This window comes from Muntiacus reevesi, chromosome 1 (assembly GCF_963930625.1).
Source record: "Muntiacus reevesi chromosome 1, mMunRee1.1, whole genome shotgun sequence".
Classification (NCBI taxonomy): domain Eukaryota; kingdom Metazoa; phylum Chordata; class Mammalia; order Artiodactyla; family Cervidae; genus Muntiacus; species Muntiacus reevesi.
Window position 1 is genome coordinate 186,831,977 of NC_089249.1, and position 26,075 is coordinate 186,858,051.

The 26,075-nt window shown below is 44.6% G+C and overlaps 1 protein-coding gene and 1 pseudogene across 1 annotated transcript; both read right to left on the bottom strand.

The window, feature by feature from the left end:
- Positions 1-12,652: 12,652 nt before the first annotated feature.
- LOC136165685 (olfactory receptor 1I1-like) lies at positions 12,653-13,598 on the bottom strand (annotated as a pseudogene).
- A 6,948-nt stretch (positions 13,599-20,546) lies between these two features.
- On the bottom strand, positions 20,547-21,488 carry LOC136165701 (olfactory receptor 1I1-like). Its single transcript, XM_065932035.1, has one exon. The coding sequence runs from the start codon at positions 21,486-21,488 to the stop codon at positions 20,547-20,549; it is 942 nt and encodes a 313-aa protein (XP_065788107.1).
- Between the last annotated feature and the right edge of the window lie 4,587 nt (positions 21,489-26,075).

Consider the following 26,075-nt stretch of genomic DNA (forward strand, 5'->3'; position numbering starts at 1 on the left):
TTGTGCTAGAGAAAACTCTTGAGAGTCCTTTGGACATCAAGGAGACCAAACCAGTCAATCCTAAAGGAAATCAGGCCTGAATATTCGTTGAAAGTACTGTTGAAGCTCCAAAACTTTGGCCACATGATGGAAAGAGCTGACTCATTGGTAAAGACCCTGATGCTGAGATAGACTGAAGCAAAAGGAGAAGAGGGTGGCAGAGGATGAGATGGTTAGATAACATCACTGACTCTATGGACATGAATTTGAGCAAACTCCTGGAGATAGTGAAGGACAGGGGAACCTGGTGTGCTGCAGTTTATGGGTCAGAAAGAGCTGGACATGACTTAGTGACTGAACAACCAGCCTCTTGGTGTGAACTGGGTTCCTCCTAGCAGGTCAGTAGTCAGGGTAGTTGGGTTTCTTACAGAGCCACCCAGGGCTTCAAAAATAAACAAAGCAAAAGCTATATTGCGTTTCCTGATCCAGTTTGGAGTATCACACTGTTTTACTTCTGGCACCAGATTCAAGAGGAAGGGACACAGACTCTACCTCCCTCAATGGGTGGTGTGTCACGGTGACCTTGTAACAGTCTTTGTGCAAGAGAATGTGGAACAGGAGATGTTTTTGTGGCTGTTGTGGAAAATTTAACCATCTTACTCCTATATTCCATTCTCCATGCAGTGCCCAGAGTGAACTTAAAAAACCCCAAATTAGATCATGGCATGCCCCTGCTGAACAGTCTTCCCGTAACTGCTCACTCCACTGAAAATAAAATCCAGATTCCCACAAATAAAATCCAGTCCCAGCAAGACTTCTGGCTTCATATCCTTGGTTGTCTTCATCACCCACCGTGACCTCCTGTCCAGCTCTTCTTCGCATCAAACTGTTCCTGCCCCAAGTCCATTGCACATGCAGTTCCCTCTGGCTAGGAAGCCCTGGTTCTTCTGAAGCTGCCTCTTTCTCATCCTTTAAGTCCAATGGCATTTCCTGTCACCTCCCTGACCACTTACCATTGTCCAGTCATTATTACATCACTGTGATTCATTTCTTCTTCTTTTTTAAATTAAAGTTTTTTTGACTGCACTACATGTCATGTGGGATCTTAGTTCCCCAACCAGGAGTCAAACCCATGCCTCCTGCCTTGTAAACACAGAGTCTTAACCACCAAGGAATCCCTTTGTTTATTGTAACACTTGCCATGTCTTGAACTCTATAGTTCTAGTGACTTATTCTAGTTAGGTAATACTTGTCTGTCTTATTTACTGCTGAATGTGCAGGTGGGAGATCAGATGGCAGGTGGTAGAGGCTTGGACAGAGGATGTTGTGTGTGTTTGGTGATAATATATCTTGATATAGATCTCTGTGTTTATCCTACTTGGAGTTCATTGAGATTCTTGGATGTGTATATTCATGTCTTTCATCAATGTTGGGAAGTTTTGGGGACATTATTTCTTCAACTATTCTTTCTGCCCCTGTCGCCTCTCTCCTTCTGGGATTCCTGTTAGGCATATATTGATATACTTGATGGTGTCCCACAGGTCTCTTAGGCTCTGTTAGTTTTCTTGGTTGTATGTATTTGGGAGAAGTGAGGTTGAGAGGGGTGGGGTCCACACCATCAGATTTGAGGCAACTGCTGACAGTGGAGAGAGGGGTCGGGAGTCAAGACAATACCTCTTCACAAGCTGAAGGGAGGGACTGCAGGACTATGGTCCTTTGGGGTACTGTAACTCAGAAGAGCTGGAGCCTGATGTAGGAGTGAGAGCAGCCTTTGGCTCCACTGTGTGTGTAATAGGTTGCTTCAGTCATGTCCGACTCTGTGTGACCCTACGGAGTGTAGCCCACCCAGCTTCTCTGTCTATGGGGTTCTCCAGGCAAGAATACTGGAGTGGGTTTCCAGGCCCTCCTCCAGGGGATCTTCCTGACTCAGGGATCAAACCTGTGTCTCTTACCACCTATATCACATCAAATGATCAAAGGACACTCACAGGTCACATCAATATTGTTATTACTTGGTAAATGACAGAGCTTCTGTATGTTTTCTGTTGCATTTATTTGGTTACCTGTATCTCATTTAATTCACAGTTGGCTATGATTCTTTCTCAGTGCTCAGAAATTGTTGATAAGTGAAAACAAATGATCTACAAACTGTACATTATGAAGTGATTATGAGTGCTAAGCTTCACACGTGAAGTTTGTACAATAATTCATCTGAATTTTGCTAGTTGCTGTTCAGATTTTGGTTTGTGTGCATGTTTGTGTATTTTCTTTCCTCCAGATATTCACATCATTGGCTGATGTACTATGCTTATGATGCCTGATGGATAAATCAGCCCTCAGCAGATACAGGGATTTGTTGAAATGTAGGCAGTAGGGGCAGGTCAGGTTTGAGTGGAGCTCTACACCTCTGTGGCAGACAGTGGAAGCTGATGAATATGTATTCTACCTTCCTCACCCTTCAGGTGGATTGACTTCAGGTGTGTGTTCTGCACTGACTCTCAGAGGTCCTCGTGGGATTGAGTCCCAGCAACCCACAGTGGAAACTTGCAGATCAGTGCACTCTTTACTGATTCCCTTCCCTCCCCTGTCTCATTTCTCCACCTCCCTTTCAGCATTTTCTGTGTGTGTGTGTGTGTGTGTGTGTGTGTGTCTGTGTCTGTGTGTGTGTGTGTGTGTCGGGCCACTTCAGCTGTGTCCAACTCTTTGTGAACCTGTGGACTGTAGCCCGCCAGGCTCCTCAGTCTATGGGATTCTCCAGGCAAGAATACTGAAGTGGGTTGCCATTTCTTCCTCCAGGGGATCTTCCTGACTCAGGGATCGAACCTGTATCTCTTGTGTCTACTGCACTGGCAGGTGGGTTCTTTACCACTAGCACTGCCTGGGAAACCCTTGAGCATTTTCTGGGTCACTTAAAAAAACTATTTATTTATCTATGGTGGTGCTAGGTCTTCATTACTGTGCGCAGGCTTTCTCCAGTTGCAACGAGCAGGGGTTACTCTCTAGTTGTGCTGTGCGGGCTTCTCATTGCATGGCTTCTCTTGTTGTGGAGCACAGACTCTGGGGCATGGGGGCTTCAGTCGTTGTGGCTGGTGAGCTTACTTGCCCTGCTTCTTGTGAAATCTCCCAGGACCAGGGATTGAACCTGTGTCCCCTGCATTGGCAGGCAGATTCTTAACCACACTGTACCATCAGGGAAGTCCTCCTAGATCTCTTTCCAAATAAACTCCTTGTCCTTGAATCCTTATCACAGGATCAGCTCCTGAGAGATGCCAAATGAAGACATTCTCTCTAGGCCTCAATTTCCTCATCCATTCAAAGGGAAGAATAACTCCCCCTGTTATGGGCGTAGGAGGTGCTGGGGATGAGGCATGTGTCTGTGGGTTAAGTCCCCTGTCTGCTACCTCTCTGGGGGTCCTCACTTCCTGGGAAATGAAAGATGGAGCTGATTACGGGGAGTTTCTGCCACCTCCTGTTGTCATTGCAGTTGTTCCCACACTGGAGACTCACTGACATCTCTCATCTTCCAGGATGACAAGGCAAGTTCTATAGCCTGCACAGGTCTCTCTGGCTGGGAGTTAGTCCTCAGAGGTACCAAGAAAGAAGTGGCTGCCCAGAGTTGTCCACTGGGGCAGCATTGAGGATCTAGAGGGGGCAGAGGGTGGTTGAGTTCCCACAAGGCAGCTTCCTGAGGCAGGATGTGGTATTGCCTGGAAGGTAATCAGAGGCGGCAGCATATGTTGGCCAGAGCCTCCCGACGACCGGTGAAAAAGCCCTACCGGACAGCTGTAGAACTGAATCTGAGGGACAGAGGGGCCCCCTATTGCCCGTGAAGTTGTTTTTGTTTAGTTACTAAGCTGTGTGTGACTCTTGTGTCTGACTCTTAGCAACCCCATAGACTGTAGCCTGTCAGACTCCTCTGTCCATGGGATTTTCCAGGCAAGAATATTATAGGAATGGGTTGCTATTTCCTTTTTGGAGAATCTTTCTAACTCCAGGTCTGAACCCATGTCTCCTGCATTGGCAGGTGTGATCTTTACCACTGAGTCACCAAGGAAGCCCTGCCTATGTGGTTGTTCTTGTTCAGTCACTCAGTCCTGTCTGACTCTTCGTGACCACACCCCCCCCCCCCCCCCCCCACCGCCATGAACTGCAGCACGCCAGGCTTCTCAGTCCTTCACCACCTTCTGGAGCTTGCTCAAACTCATGTCCATTGAGTTGGTGATGCCATTCAACCGTCTTGTCCTCTGTCATCCCCTTCTCCTACTGCCTTCAATCTTTCCCAGCATAAGGATCTTTTCTCTTGAGTCAGCTTTTTGCATCAGATGGCCAAAGTATTGGAGCTTCAGCTTTAGCATCTGTCCTCCCAATTCAGGACTGATTTCCTTTAGGATTGACTGGTTTGATCCCCTTGCAATCCAAGGGACCCTCAAGAGTCTTCTCCAGTACCTCAGTTCAAAGCATCAATCCTTCGGCACTCAGCCTACCTTGCTTTTATTATTAGCTGCAGGTCTGCTGGACTCTCTTGGTGACCAGGTGTCTGCACAGGCCCCAGAACATATCTGACAATTGGCCACCTGCAGTCAAACCAGGAGCTGCCCTGGTGCCCAGCTTTTAGGGCCTGGGGGTGCTGGTGTGGCCACCAGGACTTCATAGGTGCTAGTTGTCCCAGAGGTAGAGGGGGCAACCTGAACAGAGAAGTACACTGGTCTCCTATGAAAACCTGGGCACGGCCACTCAGAAGGAGCTACCCTGGTTGGCAGTACACCATGTGTGTTGTTCACCCATGCTAGCTAGGAGAATTAGGCACCGTCTACATGACACCACAGGGAGTGGACAACTAGAAGCTAGAGCCTTGTCTCTTTTGGACCCTGCCCCATGTGCCTTCTACTTTTGTTGATATTATTTTCATTTAATTTTTTAAAATTAATTTTTATTGGAGTATAGTTGTTTGCAGTATTATGTTAATTTCTACTGAATGGCAAAGGGAATCACACACACACACACACACACACACACACACACACACACACACCCTCTTTTTTGGATTTCCTTCCCACTTAGGTCACCACAGAGGACTGAGTGGGTTTCCCTGAGCTATATAGTAGGTTCTCGTTAGTTATATGTTTTACATATAGTATCAACAATGTTTATATGTCAATCCCAATCTCCCAGTTCATCCCACCCGATGATTTTAATTTGTATCCTTTGCAATAAACCATGAATACAACAACTTTGCTTTGTTCTCTGAGTCCTTCTAGTGAATCACTGAACCTGAGGGTGGTCTTGGGGAGACCTCCCACTACACAGATTCACAAAGAGGGAAATGATTCCACAGATCCCTGATAAATGTACATTTGGAAGTAGGAACTTCCTTTCCAGGACCTTGGGCTCAAGTCTTACTGAGTCTGTTCTTGTGTCTTGTTGGAGTGGCTTTCTAGTCACTCTCAGCAGCAGATCTGGTGAGGACTTTTGCCCCCTGAGAACCACACATGGGGCAGGACTTGAGCTGTTCCAAGTCATCTGCCTGGGAGGCCGTCCAACATCATGATGCTAGAGGGATCAGATTTTAGGGTCACACAGGTTGAATTGGAATTCCTCCCCACCCCACCCGATTCAGTATGTGACCTTGGGACGGTCAGTTCCCCTCTGTGATCCTCAGTGTCTGAATCTCTCAAACTGATCCGAATACCCAATAAAATCCCATATGGAGAGAAAGAAATGTTATTGTACTATCATACTGGCCAAGGAATCTTTCCCTGGTGCAGGGAAAGATTGAAGGCAAAAGGAGAAGGGGACAGAAGAGGATGAGATGGTTAGATGGCATGACTGACTCAATGGACAGGAATCTGAGCAAACTCTGGGAGACAGTGGAGGACAGAGGCGCCCCCTGCTATATCCATTGGGTTGCAAAGAGTTGGACATGACTTAGTGACTGAACAGCAACTGGCTAGCGTCATCCATCCATCAGTCCTCTCATCCATCCATCAGTTCATTCATTCCTTAATTTACTCAACAAGTAAATTTTGAGCAGCTGCTGAGCCCCATGATTGAAAATAAAAGGCTACAGTTCGTGGATCAAATTTCATACTACTGTTGATAATTTTGTTTGGTAATTAAGACTTTCAAACCTACTGTTTGTGAGGGAAGACTTAGTGATGTGACCATAGGATTAAGATGTCCAGTGATTTGTAATTTTAGAAAGCCCACACTAGATGGCAGATTTTAGACAGGATTTTCTGGGTTGCAATTAGTTAGGGATTAGACAGTTGATACAGAAGGTGGAAACTTCTTCCTGACTTCCTGTTTTCAAGATGTCAGTTCAGTCGCTCAGTTGTGTCTGACTCTTTGCAACCCCATGGGCTGCAGCACGCCAGGCTTCCCTGTCCATCACCCAACTCCTGGCGCTTACTCAACTCATGTCCATTGAGTCAGTGATGCCATACAACCATCTAATCCTCTGTCATCCCCTTCTCCTCCCCTTTCGAGATGTAGTCGAGATATTTTGGTAGTTACTGTATTTGGGAACACCTGTTGCAGGTAGAGCTTCCCAGGTGGCCCTAGTGGTTAAGAACCTGGCACATGGTTGCAAGGTAGCCAGCCATATTAAGAGAGGCAACTATGTTGGAGGGGCAGGGCTGAGGAGGAGTACCAGCCACTAGAACCCAAACAGCAGATGCATTTCTGCAATATTTTTTTACTTTCTTTAAAACAAGCAAGCAGAAGCTCCACTCCATGCTACATTTTATCACAATCATTTGGGGGAGCAGAATACACAGAAGGTAAATATTAGTTGAGAATCTTTCTGCATTAATTTGATGAGTTCAATACATTTTTCAATGCAATGGGAAAAAGGTACTATTTTTAATAAAACTTTTTATTTATTTTGTGTTGGAGTATAGCTGATTAACGATGTTGTGATTAAGGTGGACAGCAAAGTGACTCAGCCAAAATGACTCATACATACATATGCATGTATCCATTCTCTCCCAAATTCCCCTCCCATCCAGGCTGCCACATAACACTGAGCGGAGTTCCCTGTGCTATAGAGTAGGTCCTTGTTAGTTATCCATTTTACTTACTTATTTTTTAAATGTTTTATTTTGTATTGGGGGATAGCTGATGAACAAACAATGTTGTAATAGTTTCAGGTGAACAAAGAAGGGACTCAACCATACATATGCATGTATCCATTCTCTTCCAAACTCCCCTCCCAGCCAGGGTGCCACATAATGCTGAGCAGAGTTCCATGTGCTATATAGTAGGTCCTTATTGGTTACCCATTGAAAATATAGCAGTGTGTACTTGTCCATCCCAAACTCCCTAATATTCCTTACCCCCATCCTGCCCCCCTGGCAAATGTAAGTTCGTTCTCTGAGTGTCTTTCTGTTTTGTAAGTTCATTTCTATCATTTCTTTTTAGATTCCACATATAAGGGATGTCACACACTATTTCTCCTTCTTTGTCTGACTTATTCACTCAATCTCTAGGTGCATCCATGTTGCTGCAAGTGCCATTATTGCGTTCTTTATTTCAAATTTATTTTTCAATTGGAGGGAAATTGCTTTACAATGTTGTGTTGGTTTCTGCCATACAATTTCACCCTTCTTAATGGCTGAGTCATATTACATTGTTCTTGGGCTTCCCTGGTGGCTCAGATGGTAAAGAATCTGCCTGCAATGTGAGAGACATGGGTTCAGTCCCTGGGTCAGGAGGATCATCCCCTGGAGAAGGGCATGGCAAACCACTCGAGCATTCTTGCCTGGAGAATTCCATGGACAGAAGAGCCTGGAAGGCTACTGTCCATGGGGTTGCAGAGTCAGACAAGACTGAGCAACTTTGACTTTCATACTTTAATATATGTACCACACCTTCAAAAAGTACTATATTTTGTGACATGTAAAATGATAGAAATTCAAATTTCAGTGTCTGTAAATAAAGTTTCATGGGTGCTCAGCCCTGCCCTTTTCTCGAGGTATTGCCTTCCTTGTAGCATCAGAGCTGAGTCATTGTGACAGAGGTCACAGACCTCTGTCCATAAAGGCCTTGTGGTCCATAAAGCTGATATTCATTTACCCTTTGGCCCTTTACAGAAAAAGCTTGCTCATCACTAACGCATGGTAGGACTCAGCAACAGGTCTGTTCTGAAGCACCTGCCCTCCTGCATTCCTGCTTAACCCCATGATGGTCCCCTCATCCTGAGTCCAATTCCCCCTGGTGAGGTCTGACTGCAGCCCCCAGCACACTTCCTCTGTCCTCACTGTGGTCTAAGGACACACCAGTCTCCATGATTTCTCTGAACAACCCAGGCTCTGTCCCACCTTGAGAAGGTTGCACATGCTGTTCCCTCCCAGAGGAGCCAGGATCTGTGTTTCCCAAAAGCAGTTTTTAATCCATTTTGTGACGTTCCACTATTGCCACCTGCTGGCCACTTCCTCAAACTGTAGCTGTAGTGCTTTTAAAGCTTTTGGGTAGAACCTCTCCACGACCCTGTCCAGGGCAGGGAAAAATGGAAAATGCCTGTGGAAAAAATGCCCCAGATTTGGATCTCTCATGTCCCTGAAGACATATTTAGGGCCCAGATCTCCACAGCCGTCCTCTACCCCCATCTATTCCAGTGATCCTCAAATTTTAAGGCTCATATAACTCCCCTGGGTTGGTTAAAATGATGACTTAAGTGGTTAAAATGATGACTTAATGTCTGATATGGTGTCTGAGTCTTCATTTCTGTCAAGCTTCCCATAATAATGATGACTGTGATTCATGGACCACTGAGAATCAGGCTTTCCTTTTTCTATAGAAAAGAGGTCAGTTAAATGGGAAGGAAATCTGAAACAGAGGGGATAAATGTGTATGTACAGCTGATTCACTTTGCTATACAGCAGAAACTAATGAAACACCATAAAGCAACTCTACTCTGATAAAAATTAGTTTAAAAAGAAGTCAGAAAATCCCCCTGTAAAGGGCCAGATAGTAAATATTTTAGATTTTGCACAGGATTCATCGTAGCTTGAAAAGAGTTGTGTGTGTGTGTGCTCAGTCATATCAGACTCTTTGCGACCCCATAAATTGTAGCCCACCAGCCTCCTCTGGCCATGGAATTTTCCAGGCAAGAATACTGACATGGGTTGCCATTTCCTTTTCCAGGGGGCCTTCCTAACCCAGGGATTGAATCTGTGTCTCTTGCATCTCCTACATTAGCAGGCAGATTCTTTACCACTGTGACACCTGGGAAGCCCCCGAACAGTCATAGATGATGAATTAATGAGTGTTGCTTGTTGTTGTTATTGTTCAGTCACTAAGACATGTCCAACTCTTTGTCACACCATGGACTGCAGCATGCCAGGCTTTCCTGTCCTTCATTATCTCCTGGAGTTTGCTCAAACTCATGTCCACTGAGTTGGTGATGCCATCCAAATATCTCATCCTCGGTCGCCCTCTTCTCCTTCTGCCCTCAATCTTTCCCAGCATCATGGTCTCTTCCGATGAGTCGGCTCTTCGCATCAGGTGGCCAAAGTATTGGAGCTTCAACTTCAGCATCAGTCCTTCCGATGAATATTCAGTGTTGATTTCCTTTAAGATTGACTGGTTTGATCTTGCAGTCCAAGGGGCTCTCAGGAGTCTTCTCCAACACCACAGTTCAAAAGCATCAATTCTTTGGCCCTCAACCTTCTTTATGGTCCAATTCTGTTCCCATAAAACTTTATTTATGGGCTCTAAACTTAGGGTTTTACATAATTTTAATGTGCCATGAAGTAGTCTTCTTTTAAAAAATTTTCAACCATTTAAAAATGTAAAAACCATTCTTAGCTTGCAGGGCACACAAAAACAGGTTGTTGGCTGAATTTGGCCCACGGACTGCAGTTGGTAAATCCATGCTTTAGACACCAAATTCTAGGCAATATTGTGTGTTGTTGAGACTAGGGACTGTAGAATGGGTCCCCTGTTTGAACATTCACTACTACTTATGAGAAAGCTGCACTTTTGAAGTCTAGTTTCCTCATCTGTAAAATAAGGAGTTACATTTCCTACCTTGTAATAAAGGTAGGGGTCCCCAACCTCTAGGATCTAATGCCTGATGATCTGAGGTGGAGCTGATGTAACAATAATAGAAGTAAAGTGCACAATGAATGTAATGGACTTGAATCATCCTGAAACCATCCTGCCAACACCCTGGTCCATAGAAAAATTGTCTTCCACGAAACTGGTCCCTGGTGCCAAAAATGCTGGGGATAGCTCTTGTAGGCTTTTTGTTTAAAATTTAATGCGATAGTGTATTTAAAGGGATGATCCCTGTACAGGGCACATAATAAATCTCAGCTATTGGTATCCTCATTGTCATCACAGTGAGACCAAGAAGTTGAATTCATGCAATCTGAATCCTACAGGTTTTCTCTAATTGTAGCACAGACTCCCTTAACTAGAACTCAGGGTAGTCAGCGCTTGAGAGGATATATCTGGGCATGGTCTTTGCACAATGCCAGCCCTTCCTAATCTAACTGTACTAGTTTGCTAGGGCTTCATAGCAAAGTATCACATACTGTGTGGCTTAAACAACTGAAGGGTATCCTCTAGCAGTTCTGAAGGCCAGAAGTCCAACATCAAAATTGTCAGCAGGGTTTATTTCTTCTGGAGGTGGTGATAGAAAGTCTGTTCCATGTCTTTCTCTTAGCTTCCAGTGGTTTCCTGAAATCTCTGGCATTCCTTGGCTGGTAGAAGCATCATCTCCATCTTCACGTGGCCTTCTCCCTGGTACATGTCTGTGTCCAATTTCTCTCTTTTTATAGGGGTGCCAGTCACAGTGGATTAGGACCCTGGTGACCTCATTAGAACTGGTTACCTTGGAAAAGACCCTATTTTCAGGACAGGTCACCTTCTGAGGTGCTGGGGGTTAGACCGAGACATTAGGCTGTGACATATCTCTTTGGAGGACACACCGCAACCCCTAACTCGACCTCTCTGTGCATCCTAGCTCTCTGCATCCACTTGTTGCTGGCATCACCTATAGAATCATATAGGGTTTGGAGTCAGGTGATGGAATCACAGGAAACATATGGATTCTGAAGCTCGTCCAGGGCCAGTGTGCTCCCACTGTGGTCTGTGCACTGCCTGCTTCAGGACTACCTGGACAGCCTGTTAAGAAGCCAGGTTCCAAGATCCAGTATCAGGTTGCTGAATCATAATCCCTAGGATCCAAAGGCCAGCATCTTCTATGTCCCAATCTGGGGGACACGAGAGGCCTGTTTAAGACTGTGATCCTCGTGCAAAGTCAAGCCACTAGGTTCCCTGTGAGTCTGAGAGTGGTGGTTGCTGAGTTGGATAGCAAGTCAGCTCATCTCAACAGATGCTCTCAGAGTCCTCCCCCAAGTCACTTACGAAGCACAGTGATATGATACATGTGGCTAATACACACTGTTCTATCAATATTAAACTGAGAGGAGCTGGTCTTTCATCTCACTAGGATTATCCACACAGCAATCCTATAAACCTCAGAGAATTTCAGGCTACTTCAGAGTCTGCTATGCTACTTTGGTCTTCATGGAAGAAGATAAACCATGGCAAAAATAGGATGGTGAAGAATCTGCCTGCATTGCATGAGACCTGGGTTCAATCCTGGGGTTGGGAAGATCCGCTGGAGAAGGGGATGGCAACCCATTCCAGTATTCTTGCCTGGAGAATCCCGTGGACTGAGGAGCCTGACCAGCTACAGTCCGTGGCGTCGCAAAGAGTCAGACATGACTGAGCGACACTTTCCCTTCCCATGGCACTTTATTTCTCTCTTATGATGCATTACCAAGTTGGCCTGTGATGATTTATTGCATATCTTTATTCCCTCCAGATTCTGAATGTTTTGAGAGCAGCAATGGATATATTCCTGTGTCCCATGCACTGAGAAATGGTCACAGAACATTGGGAGGCGCTGAACAGCTATTCTGCCCGAGGACTGAGGGGCTACTTTATGGACCACTAGGCCCCCTCTGGGACAGAGACTGGTCCCTTCTGAATGAACACCTAGTGAGCTAATCCTAACAGATGCTCTCAGATTCCTCCCCCAAGTCATTAGGAAACATGGCCTTATATCTGTCTAATGTACATTGTCTTTATCAGTATTAAAATTGAATGTAGCTAATCTTTCCTTCAATAAGGATTATCCATGTAGGAATCCTATAAGCTCAAAACCTCAGAGAATTTAAGGCTACTTCAAAGTCTCCTCTATGCTGCCCTTGAGGGGTAACATAAATCATGGAGAAAAACCCATGTCTTTCCTGTTCTGTATCACTCATTTCTTCATCTCTTGTGACACAATCACCATGTTGCTCTGTGACAGTTTATTGACACATCTCCATCCCCCACCAGATTCTGAATGCCTTGAGAGCAGAGATGGGATGTATTCCTGTATCTCAGGCACTGATCAGTGGTCCTGGAATATAGTGAAAGTGAAAGTGTTAGTGGCTTGGTCGTGTCAGATTCTTTGTGACCCCATGGACTGTAGCCCACAAGACTCCTCTGTCCATGGGATTCTCCAGGTAAGAATACTAGAGTGGGTAGCCACTCCTTTCTCCAGGGAATCTTTCAGATTCAGAGGTCAAACCTGGGTCTCCTGCATTGCAGGCAGATCTTCTGAGTCACCAGGGAAGCCCAAGGAACAGGGTAGATGCTAAAAAACTATTCTGCCCTAAGACTGAGATGGGACTACTTTGCTGACCAGTTTCCTCAGAGCTGTCTTCATGTCCTTGTTCCCTAGGCTGTAGATAAAGGGGTTCGGCATGGGGATGACCACCGAACACATCAAGGCAGCCGCCTTGTCCTTCTGTGAGGAGGCTGGAGATGCCGACTGCAGGTGCACGGTCAAGGTGGTGCCATAGAACAGAGTGAGTGATGACAGTAAGGTGTGAGCCACAAGTGGAGAAGGCTTTCCATTTGCCCTGAGCAGAAGGAATTTTGAAGACTGCCCAGAAAATGGAGATATAAGAGAGGAGGATGCATGTGAGAGGTCTGATGCCCATGATGATGCCGAAAGCAAAGATTACCAGCTCGTTGGTGTGTGTGTCTGAGCGGGAGAGCTTCAGCAGGGGTGTGAGGTCACAGAAGAAGTGGGGGATTTCAGAGCCAGCACAGAAGGTCAACTGAGCCATGAGGCTGGTGTGGACAATGGACTGGAGGTTGGTGATCAGCCATGACCTCACCACCAGCAGCCCACACACACGGGGACTCATGATGGCCAAGTAGCGCAGAGGGTGGACAATGGCCATGAACCGATCAATGGCCATCATGGCCAGGAGGAAACTGTCCATGGTCCCAAACAGGTGGAAGGCATACATCTGGGCAAGACAGCCTGTGAAGGGGATGGCTTTTCTCTGTGTCCAGAGGTTCACCAGCATCTTGGGGACAGTGGTGGAAGAGAAGAAGATGTTGATGAGGGACAGGTTACAGAGGAAGAAGTACATGGGTGTGTGGAGGTGTGAGTCTGTGATGATGACCAGGATGATAAGCGGGTTTCCAAAGATGGTGACCAGGTACATGGGCAGGAACAGCCCAAAGAGGAAGATCTGATGCTCTGGCTTTTCTGAGAGTCCCAGGAGGAGGAATTCTGAGACTGCTGTTCGGTTTTCTAGCTCCATGGATAGCCAGTGTCTGCTAGGAAAGAAACAAGGGCAGAGGGAAGTGATGTAAAGTTGGGAGTCAGAGGTGGAATTCTAGTCTCAGCTCTCTACAGACCTGTACATTCTGTGAAAACTCATGGAATTCTTATAGCTTCCTTCCATGGAATTTTGTTTCCCCAAACAAAGCCACCCATGTTTGAGACAGTCTCAAAGATCTAACTAAGTTGTTTTGAGACAACCCATGTTATCTCAAGGTATATTGTTTTGAGACAATTGTCCCAAGGGTATATTGTTCATAAACACCATTGTTTCTCTTCAGTGAAGCAGATTCATAGAAAACAAAATTAGGAGAAATCAAATCCAAATATGATTATCTTCTGTTCTTCTTTCTCTTCCTTTCCCCTCATCTTTCTTTCCTTTCCACCCTCCCTTTCATTCTTCCATTAGTGAGACATAGTCTTAGCATCAATTTGGGGTTCATGACTTTTGATATAGGATGAATAATACTCTTCTGCTCTTCCAATGAAACTCACGTTTGTTAGGGGCATTTTAAATCTTAAAAGAAATCAACCCTGAATATTCATTGGAAGGACTGAAGCTGAAGCTGCAATACCTTGGCCACCTGATGCGGAGAGCCGACTCATTGAAAGAGACCCTAGTGCTGGGAAAGATTGAAGATAGGAGGAGAAGCATATGACAGAGGATGAGATGGTCAGATGGCATCACTCACTTGATGGACATGAATTTGAGCAAGCTCCAGGAAATGGTGAAGGACAAGGAAGCCTGGCACGCTGCAGTCCATGGGGTCACAAAGAGTTTGACTGAGCGACTAAACAACAATGTGATCACTAGGCCCCCCTCTTTCTTTCTTGTTTTTTTTCTTTTTTTTGCCATGAGGATCGTGTTGAAAACTCTTGCAAAATGGTGGGAACATAAATGTGCATAAACACACTTTTCACATTTTAATTTGAATCCAGCAGGTAAATTTATTCACTGGGCTTCCTGATGAGGATCAAGAACTTTTCTCTAATTATGATTACATCGATGGTAGATCCGTATTAGCAGTCTTGCCTTAGCCCTACATGTAGGCTGAAGTCTATACTCCAGTTGGTTTCATGAACATTGAACAAGAAATGACCCTTGCTAACCAATCTAGGTGCAGAATCCTTTCAGATCTCAGTATATCTTACGATGTTATATGGAAATTGCCATCAATTACCTTGCTCACAACTAATTTGGCAGCAATATATTTTAGTGATTACTTTTCATTATTAAGACTCTACAAAGCTTTCAATTTGATTTTCATAGACCACATTTCCCATTTCCTCCCTCCCTCCTTGCCTCCTTCCCTTCGTTCCTTCCTCTTTTCTCTTGTAGTTTGTGGAATAACATCATATTATTTACACAATACGTTTGCAGCAGCCACTATAATCGGCATAATCAGGTTTAGGATTATTTAAAATGACTCAACTCATCTGAGCAGAAATGTTTCAGCAAGCTAGTGATTAGTCTCCAGGCCTCAAGCATTCAGCATATGGTGGCAACAGTCAATATATTTTCAGCAGAAAAAGAGACTTTGGATGAACCCAGAAAGTTGGTAAAGTGGAAGTTTTATAGGGAGCTTTCATCGTTACAAAAGACTATCTGGAGCCTTAAAACTAATGGTATTTTGGAAGTATATTTGCTCTCAGCAGTTGCTTTGCAGGACAAGAAATTTTAGATTTTTTTATATTCTAGAGCAACTGTCACTGCCCATTAAAAACAGTTTTGCATTAAAATATGCACTGTTGTATCTTATCAATCAGCTGTTCAAAAAGTTTATTCAAAATAAAAACTCCCAGTCTGGACTATTCAAAGGTAAGTTGTTTCCATGACAATGAGAAAAGTGTGATTAGATGTCTAACTGACAGAAAGCAGAATGTGCTACATGCTTATTCCCAGTATTAATATGACAAGAAAAGTGAGTTTGTAAAATAACACTCTGAAATGAACTGATAGGAAAATATGGATGAAAGGAATGAACAGGAGAGAGCAAGGTTTAAAGAAATGCAAACATGTAGGCATGCTTGATACTGTTCCCATTCACACATTTTAAGTTGAGAATGAGTTTGATCCTAGTTTTGCTTTCCCATCTATTTAGAAAGTCCCCGTTATTATTAGCAGGTTCATATTGAAAGTCCAGAGAAAGCAGATCTTCACTGCATTCATACAAGACCACCAAAGGCTGGTTGCATTTGCCTCTCCAAGTCTCCATTTCCTGGTGGGTAGTGTTTATCCTTCCTTTAAGCTAATGATTTATTGAGAACGTGTTAGGGTCTAGGCACTATGCTTGTTTCTTATGATACATAGACAATATAGAAAAAATTCAACATGACATGATTCACCAGGTCCTTGTAAAATGCTAATATTTTCTTTTTGAGAGACATCTCTGGTGGTTAAGAATCCATCTTTCAGTGCAGAGGAAATGGGTTACATGGCTGGTCAGAGCACTAAGACCCCACTCTCCGGAGTGTCCCCTCCCAGCCCAGACTGAGCCACCAGTCCCCTAGGTGGCAGTGATGTACAGTCCAGACTGAGAACCACTGCCCTAGAGCAACCAGACTTCCTGTCAACAAGCACAGTTGCAAGGGTGTGGCCAGGAAGGGACTCACAGTATTATATGCAACTGAGGGAAAACTGCATACTGAGTTGCTTCAGTCTCCTCCGACTCTTTGCAACTCCAGCAGACCATAGCCCTCCAGGCTCCTCTGTCCTTGGGATTCTCCAGGCAAGAATACTGGAGTGGGTTGCCATGCCCTCTTCCAGGGGATCTTCCCAACCCAGGGATCAAACTCGTGTCTCTTAGTCTTGTGCATTGGCAGGAGGGTTCTTTACCACTAGTGCCACCTGGGAAGTCCTAGACAGACCTGAGCATCACCCTACAAAAACTCAAACCCTTGTAAAGTAACTGCATCTCTGTTGGAGACCTGTCCAATTTAACAAGGAAGACCCTGTGGTGCTAACCTTCCTAAAGCCCTTTTTCACCACCTCTTCACCTCCAGTGATCCTGTTCCTAACAGCAGGTATTAGCATATTTTCTTTGTTCTTGAAACACCTTGGGGTCACGTATCACCTTCCTTATACAGACTGATCTATATACTAGGTTTACCTATTGTGGTGGTGTTTAGTCGCTAAGTTGTATCTGACTCTTTTGCGACCCCATGGACTGTAGCCCACCAGGCTCCTCTGTCCATGGGATATCCCAGGCAAGAATTACAGGAGTGGGTTGTCATTTCCTTCTTCAGGGCATCTTCCTGACCCAGGGATCAAACCCGCATCTCCTGCATTGTCAGGCAAATTCTTTACCACTGAGCCACCAGGGAAGTCCTATGATTACCCATACACTTCAGTAACCCTTAAAACGTTTCCAAAGACCAATTGTCTTGGAAAGCAGAGAGATACAAATCTAAAATACTCGTAATTAAAGAGTTAAACCTAGTACTTGTTGACAGCACAAAGTTTAGCTTTGAAACACCACTGCTCATAGTGTGTGAGTGGCCATTCTCAGAAGCAATGGAGTATGAGAGAGTGGAAAGAAGTCTCAGCTCAATGAGAGACCAAACACTTCCAGGCTTGGCGCCCCTCACCAGCTCCATCTCTATCTCTCTGAGTTGTGGCGAAACCCACACATAAAGAAACTGTACCTGAGAAGGCTCAACGCTTTACAGATATTGTCTTTAAAGGCCTCGGTTCTGTTCCTGTCAATAATGTGTTCCCAGGCTTTGAGAACTGGGGACCTATCTAGGTAAGAAATGAAACTTTAACAAAAGGAAACTTTAATGAAAGGAAACTCCTCTCATTGCTAGACAGAGACAGTATTTTTTTAGCCGCGCTAGGTCTTTGTTGCAGCATGGGAGTTTCTCTAGCTGTGATGAGTGGTCTCCAGAGCATGTGGATGCCAGAGCGTGTAGGCTCAGTAGTTGTGGCCCTATGACAGTTCCCATGCAGGGTGGTCTGGAGGTTCATACCCCTCCCCAGGGTGCTCAGATGCTTGAGTCCATGTCTTTTCACTCATCTGACCTTGATGGAAAGTCCACAAAGAAAGGGAATTTATATTGTTAAGTTCACCAATGAAAGTTCTTAGAAATTAGTAATCAGTTAACTGTATGTTGGATAAATAAAGGTATCAAACACATCTTGACTGTAAGTCAGGTGCTGTGCTTGGCACAGGGGCTTCAGTCCTTGTTAAAATATCTTCTTGTCGGTCATGGGAAGTGATCAGTCTTCACTAACCTGGTGTAGTCCCTACCAAGGGCTTCCTTGGTAGCTCAGCTGGTGAAGAATCTGCCTGCAATGCAGGAGACCCCAGTTCGATTCCTGGGTTGGGAAGATCCCCTGGAGAAGCGATAGGCTGTCCACTCCATTATTCTTGGGCTTCACTGGCGGCTAAGATACTAAAGAATCCGCCTGCAAGGTGGGAGACCTGGGTTCGATCCTTAGGTTGAGAAGATTGCCTGGACGAGGGCATGGAAACCCACTCCAGTATTCTTGCCTGGAGAATCCCCAAGGACAGAGGAGCCTGACGGGGGTAAGTCCAGGGGGTCGCAAAGAGTCAGGTACGACTGAGCCACTAAATATAGCACACACAGTCCCTACAGAGCACATCTTGAGTAGGATTAGGGTATCTCTCTTTTATTCTTCTTTTTATTTTTTTTGCCACACCGTGCAGCAGGCAGAATCTTGGTTCTCTGACCAAGATGGACCCATGCCCTGTGCACTGGGAGTCTCAACCTCTGGACCACCAGGGAAGTCCTCCCTTCTACTCTTGAATCAAAATATTGTCCGGGGACTGCCACATGGGTCCACTGGTTAAGATTTCGCTTTGTAATGAAGAGGGTGAGGGTTCAATCCTTGTTCAGGGAGCTACGATCCCACATGCCTTTGCCCAAAAAACCAAAATATGAAACAGAAGCAATATTGTAGCAAATTCAGTAAAGATTTTAAAAATTGCCCATATCAAAAAAATTGTTGGCGGACTTGAATCTTTGGTGTTGGGGTGTCCAGGTCACGACTCCCACTTCTGTTCCACTAGATAGTCTCTCTGTTTCCTGGAATCCCTCTAGTTTTACCTTTTCTCCAACTGGCTTTTTGAGTTCTTAAAAATGTTAACTTTTAAAATGTGTTAATACTAACTCTTGGTTAAGAAAGTAGCCATGCAAGGACAAAATGAAATGATGTCCATTAATTCAGGTCCCCATTTATCCAGTTCTTAACATGTCCCCTTAATAGATAACCCCTCTAAATGACTTCTTAGTAACTTCCCAGGATCTCTATCTCTAGACACACACACAGACACATACACAGACACACACACAGACACACACACACACACTTCCTTCTGGGAGTATGAGGGAGAATCTGTCCATGCCTCTCTCTTAGCTTCTGGTTGTTTGCTGGCAACCTCTGGCATTCCTTGGCTTGTGGAAGCATCACCTTGATCTCTGCCTTCATCTTCACATGGCCTTCTTCCTTGGGGGACTGTCTGTGTCCATATTCTACCTTTTTATAAGATAGTCACGAGGTCATTAGGACCCCCTCCCCCAATGACCTCATTTTAACTTGATGACCTGGCCAGTGGCAGATTTTATTTTCTTGGGCTCCATAATCACTGTGGATGGTGACTGCAGCCACAAAATTAAAAGACGATTGCTCCTTGGAAGAAAAGTTGTGACAAACCTAGGTAGCATATTAAAAAGCAGAGACATCACTTTGCCAACAAAGGTCTATATAGTCAGAGCTATGGTTTTCCCAGGAGTGATGTATGGATGTGACGGCTGGACTATAAATAAGGCTGAGTGCTAAAGAATTGATGCTGTCAAATTGTGGTGCAGCAGAAGACTCTTGAGAGTCCCTTGGACGCAAAGAGATCAAACCAGTCAATCCTAAAGGAGATCAAACCTTTGGAAGGAATAGTCATTGGAAGGGCTGACGCTGAAGCTGAAACTCCAATCCTTTGGCCAACTGATATGAAGACCCAACTCATTGGAACAGACCCTGATGCTGGGAAAGACTGAAGGCAGGGGGAGAAGGGGATGACAGAGGATGAGATGGTTGGATGGATGGCAGCACCAACTCAATGGACATGAATTGGAACAAACTCTGGGAGATAGAGAAGGACAGGCAAGCCTGGTGTGCTGCAGTCCCTCGGGTCACAAAGAGTCAGACATGATTTAGTGACTGAACACCACCAATGAGAAAGAGGTACTGGGTATGAAGTACCCATATGATTTTGACATATGTTTTTTGTTGTACACAATTCAATCCCTAATTCTAAGTCTCTGTGTAACCCAGGCTGCCCATCTGCTTGTTGTTGATAGCACCTGTAGCACCAGGGTCCAGTCAGCCTGCTGAATCACAATCACCATGATCCAAGTGCCATCATCTCCTAAGTCCCAATCTGGGGGACATGGGAGGCCTATTGATGACAGTGGTCCTCCTGCAAAGTCAAACCACTAGACTCCATGTAAGACTGAGAATAATGGCTGCTGAATGCAATAGTGAGTCAGCTTATCTCAACAGATGCTCTCAAAGTCCTTCCCCAAGTCATAGAAAGCATGGTGATGTAATACACTTGGCTGATACACATTGTCGTTATCAGTATTAAAATTGAGCACAACTAATCTTTCCTTCAACAAGGAGCAATCCTATGAGCTCAACACCTCAGAGAGTTTAAGGCTACTTCAAAATCTCCTCTGCTCTGATCTTAAAGGGTAAGAGATCATGGGGAAAATACATATCTTTCCTTTCCTGCAGCACTTCATTCATCTCTGTTGACACAATCACCATGTTGCTCTGTGATGATTTATTGACATGTCTCTATCAGCCTTCAGACTGAATGTTTTGAGGGCAGAAACAGGGTGTATCCTTGTGTCCCAGGAACTGAACAGTGGTCCTGGAACATGGTAGGTGTTGAACAACTTTTCTGTACTAGGACTGAGAGGTAGCTGCTTTGCTGAATAGTTTCCTCAGAGCTGTCTTCATGTTCTTGTTCCTTAGGCTGTAGATAAAGGGGTTGAACATGGGGATGACCACCCCACACATCAAGGCAGCTGCCTTGTCCTTCTGCGAGGAGGTGGGAGATGCTGGCTGCAGGTACACGGCAAAGATGGTGCCATAGAATAGAGTGACCACAGTGAGGTGTGAGCCACAAGTGGAGAAGGCTTTCCATTTGCCCTGAGCAGAAGGGATCTTGAAGACTGCCCAGAAAATGGAGATATAAGAGAGGAGGATGCATGTGAGAGGGCTGATGCCCATGATGATGCCGAAAGCAAAGATCACCAGCTCGCTGGTGTGTGTGTCTGAGCAGGAGAGCTTCAGCAGGGGCATGAGGTCACAGAAGAAGTGGGGGATTTCAGAGCCAGTGCAGAAGGTCAGCTGAGCCATGAGGCTGGTGTGGACAATGGACTGGAGGTTGGTGATCAGCCATGACCCCACCACCAGCAGCCCACACACACGGGGACTCATGATGGCCAAGTAGTGCAGAGGGTGGACAATGGCCATGAACCGATCAATGGCCATCATGGCCAGGAGGAAGCTGTCCATGGTCCCAAACAGGTGGAAGGCATACATCTGGGCAAGACAGCCTGCGAAGGGGATGACTTTGCTCTGAGTCCACAGGTTCACCAGCATCTTGGGGACAGTGGTGGAAGAGAAGAAGATGTCAGTGAGGGACAGGTTACAGAGGAAGAAGTACATGGGTGTATGGAGGTGTGAGTCTGTGATGATGGCCAGAATGATGAGCAGGTTTCCAAAGATGATGACCAGGTACATGGGCAGGAACAGCCCAAAGAGGAAGATCTGATGCTCTGGCTTTTCTGAGAGTCCCAGGAGGAGGAATTCTGAGACTGCTGTTTGGTTTTCTGGTTCCATGGACAGCTTTTGTCTACTGCGAAGGAGAAGAGGAGGAAGATGAGAGACATGAAGCTTGGAGTCAGAGACGGAGTTCCATCTCAGCTCCCTGCAAACCTGTGTGTTTTGTGAAAACCCATGGGATTCTTATAGCTCCCTCCCATGGATTTCTGTTTCCCCAAGGAAAACCATCCTTGTCTGAGAATGGATAGTCTCAGATGTCTGACTTAGTTGTTTTGGGACAATTTAGGTATTATTCATTAACACCTTCATTTCTCTTCGGTGGAGCCAAGCTTCATAGAAGATCAAATTGAGAGAAATCAAATCCAAACCTGATCATCTTCTTTCTCTTCTTTTCCCTTCATCTTTCTTTCTTTCCTTTCCTCCCTTTCCTCCTCCATCAATAAGACATAATTTTAGCATCTCTTTTAGGTTCATGACTAGCGATATAAGGATGAATAGCACTTTTCTGAAGCATCCAATGAACTCTAATTTCATTAGGGACACTTTTTGATCTGCTCCCAGGTGATGACTAGGTAGACTCCTTCTCATTTGTTGCAATGAGGACCAGTGTTGGAAACTCCAGCAAAAGAGTGGAAACATAAAGTGGACAAAGTTACCTTTTACATGTTAACTTGAGTCCAGTATGTAAATTTATTCATTGGACTTTTTGATGAAGACTAAGATCTTTTCTAGTATGAGCAAATTGGTGGTGGATCTGTATCAGCTGCCTTGCCTTAGTCATATACATAGGCTGAAATCTGTGTTCTGTTTTTTTTCATGAATGTGGAACAAGGAATTAAGGATTCTTACAAAACAATCTGGGTACAGAATCCTTTCAGATTTTTACACTTCTACATCCAAATTGCCTCCCATTACCTTGCTCACATCTATTTTGACAGGTTTTTAAAATGATTCCTTTTTGTTATTAAGTCTTTACAAAGCATACAATTTGGATTTCATGAAACCACATTTCCTATTCCTTCTCTCCCTTCCTCTTCCTTCCCTCCCTCCATTCCATCCTTCCTTCCTCCTTTCTCTTATAGTTTGTTAATTTTTATAGTATTATTTAAACAATGCATCTGTAGCAGCAACTGCAATCAGCATGATCAGGTTTGGGATTATTTAAAATGACTCAACTGAGCAGAAATGTTTCAGCAAACTAGTGAGCAGGCCCCTGGCCTCAAGCATTCGGTGCACTGGGACAGTAGTCACATGTTTTCAGGGGAAACAGTGACTTTGAATGAACCCAAGAATGCTGGTAAGGTGGAAGTTTTATATAGAGCTTTTACCCTAACAAAAGAATACCTGGAGCTTTAAAGCTAATGGCATTTTGGGGACTTCCCTGGTAGTCCAATGGCTAAGACAGTGCAGGGGGCCCCAATTCGATCACTGACCAGGGAACTAGATCCCACATACTGCAACTTAGGAGTCTGCAGGCCTCAACTTAAGAGTTGAGTTCACATGCCCGTGTGACACAACTAAGACCCGGCACAGCCAAATAAACAAAATATATATTTAAAAACAAAAAGCTAGTGGCATTTTGGAAGTACCTTTGGTCTCAGCAGTACCTTCGCAGGACAAGATATTCTGTATTTTCATATGATCTAGACCAACCATCACTGCTCCTTGAAACAGTTTTGCACCCTTAGTAAAATATACACTGCTGTATCGTGTCAAACAGATGTTCAGAAAGTTTATTCAAAATAAAAACTCCCAGATGCAGCCTGGGCTATTCAAAGATAAGCCATTTCTATGACAACAAGAAAGGTGTGATCAAGTGTCAGTTGACAAAAAGCAGAATGTCCTACATGCGTGTTCCTGGAGTTAATATGATGACAGAAGAGTGAGTTTGTAAAATAACACTCTGACATGAACTGATATGAAAATATGGACCGAAGGAACGAACAGGAGAGAGCAAGTGTTAAAGAAATGCCAACACGTCATCATGCCTGATACTATTCTCATTCACACATTTTAAGCTGACAATGAGTTTGATCCTAGTTTTGCTTCCCCATCTATTTAGAAAGTTCCCATTATTTATTGGGAGTTAGCAGGTTCATGGACATGAACTTGGGCAAACTTCGGGAGATGGTGAGGGACAGAGAGGCCTGGCGTGCTGCAGTCCATGTGGTCCTAAAGAGTCGGACATGACTGGGCAATTGTACAACAAAAATCAGGTGCATACAGAAAGTTCAGAGAAAGCAGATTCATACAAGACCACCAAAGCTTGGTTGCGTTTGCCTCTTTAAGTCTCCATTTTCCACTGGATGTGTTTATCCTTCCTTTAAATTAATGAAGACTCATAGAGAACATATTAGGTGCTAGGTGTCTCTTATGATACATAGACAACATAGAAAAAAAAAACAATGTGTCACGATTCACCAGGTCCTTGTAAAATGTTAATATCATCTCTTTCCAGCAATGAGAGGATTTTCCTTTGCTGCCCTCATTTCTTTATTTTTTAAAATGAATTCATTTATTTTAATTGGAGGCTAATTACTTTACAATATTGTAGTGGTTTTGCCATACATTGACATGAATCAGCCATGGGTGTACCTGTGTCCTCCATCCTGAACCCCCCTCCCACCTCCCTACCTATGCCATCCCTCAGGGTCATCCCAGTGCACCAACCCTGAGCAACCTGTCCCATGCATCAAACCTGGACTGGTGATCTATTTCACATATGGTAATATACATTTCAATGCTATTCTCTCAAATCATCCCACCCTAGCCTTCTCCCACAGAGTCCAAAAGTTTGTTCTTTACATCTGTGTCTCTTTTGCTGTCTCACATATAGGGTCGTTGTTACCATCTTTTAAAATTCTATATATATGCATTAATATACTGTACTGGTGTTTTTCTTTCTGATTTACTTCACTCTGTATAATAGGCTCCAGTTTCATCCACCTCATCAGAACTGATTCAAATGCATTCTTTTTAATGGCTGAGTAATATTCCATTGTGTATATGTACCACAGCTTCCTTATCCATTCATCTGCTGATGGGCATCTAGGCTGCTTCCATGTCCTGGCTATTATAAACAGTGCTGCGATGAACATTGGGGTGCACGTGTCTCTTTCAGATCTGGTTTCCTCAGTGTGTATGCCCAGAAGTGGGATGCTGCCCTCTTTTCTTACCTGGTTAAGTCCTCTGGTCTTAAAACCAATTCCTGACAAGTACATATCTGAGGCATTTAATGACAACAAAAGTGTTGAGACTTCTAAGGAGCAACACTTTATTTCTTAAAAAATTTTCTCTTATTTTTTGACTGAGCTACATGGCATGTGGATTCTTAGGTCCCTGACAAGGGATCGAACCTGTATTCCCTGCACTGGGGATGTAGAGTGTTAACCAATGGACCACTAGGGAAGTCCCCAGAGTTTCTTCATGTGTAGATTTCACAATGACTCTGAGAGGTATATGGTGTTGACCACAACTGATAATAGAAAGACTGGGGCTGGGACTTCTCTGGCAGAGCAGTGGTTAAGAATCCACACTTCCATGCTTCCACTGCAGGCGTCATGGGTTCAGTTCCTGGTCTGAACCCACATGCCAGGTGGTGCAGTAAAAAAAAAAGACGGTGGCTGAGAGAGATGTTCTGGGCACTCAACCTGCAGGTGGTTCGGTTTTTAGTTGAACTGAGATTTATTTTCACTCTCAAACTCCATTGCTTCTGAGTATGGCCACTCACACCCTAGGAGCAGTGGTGTTTCATAGTCAAACTCTCCCAACATGTTCTAAGTCATCCTCTTCAATTGCAAGTGTTTTAGATTCTTATCTACCTGCCTTCCAAGAACATTGGTTTATAGAAAGGTTTAAGGTTTGCTGAAGTAAATGGGACAACACAGTATATAGTTTGATCGGTATAAGAAAGGTGACAGGTGACCCCATGGTGTTTTGAGAACAAGGAAAAGATGCTAATCCCTGCTATGAGGAGCAGGATCATGGAAGGTGAACAGATGTGAAAGGGAGCTTTAGAAAAGTTAGCAGTGCAAGCTCTTCCTGGGTAACCTCAAGAGATCTCCAGCAGAGATTTAATTAATTTTCACAGGTTTTTAGAGTTGGGTTTGAGGTTTTTATAGGGTGATGCTCAAGCTTCTCTGGGCAGCCTGTACTACTGTGAGTCCCTTCCTGGCTACACATTTCCAACTGTCTTTGGTTGTTGACAGGAAGCCCTTGCTTGCACTAGGGCAGTGGTTCTTAGCTTTGAGTGTACATCAGTGCCACCTAGGGAGCTGGTTAAAACCCAAGTATCTGTGCCCATGCCTTGGAGGGTCTGGGATGGGGTTTGAGAAACAATAGTTCTAGGAAGTTCTCAGGGGACACAGCCGCTACTAGTCCAGAACTGTACTTGAAGAACCTCAGCTTTGGAGAAAACTGTTTTATGGTGATCTCCATCCACAGACCCTAAATGCTTTTTCTGCACATGACTAGCCACAGTGAGTTTGTCCTCTGTACCTTTTGCCCTCTCAGGGAATATAGAATTGCTCTCAGTCCCTCTTCTTTTTCTCATTCTCCCTCTCCCCTCACAGTCTCTCTCCTTTCAGGAAGAGATGCAGTTCCTCTTCCCCAGGTCCTCCAGTTCACTCCTGTTCTCCATCCTTG

What these genes read in the sequence shown, in the direction of transcription:
- LOC136165701 (XM_065932035.1), bottom strand. Translation starts at nt 21,488, where the DNA reads ATGGAACCAGAAAACCAAACAGCAGTCTCAGAATTCCTCCTCCTGGGA.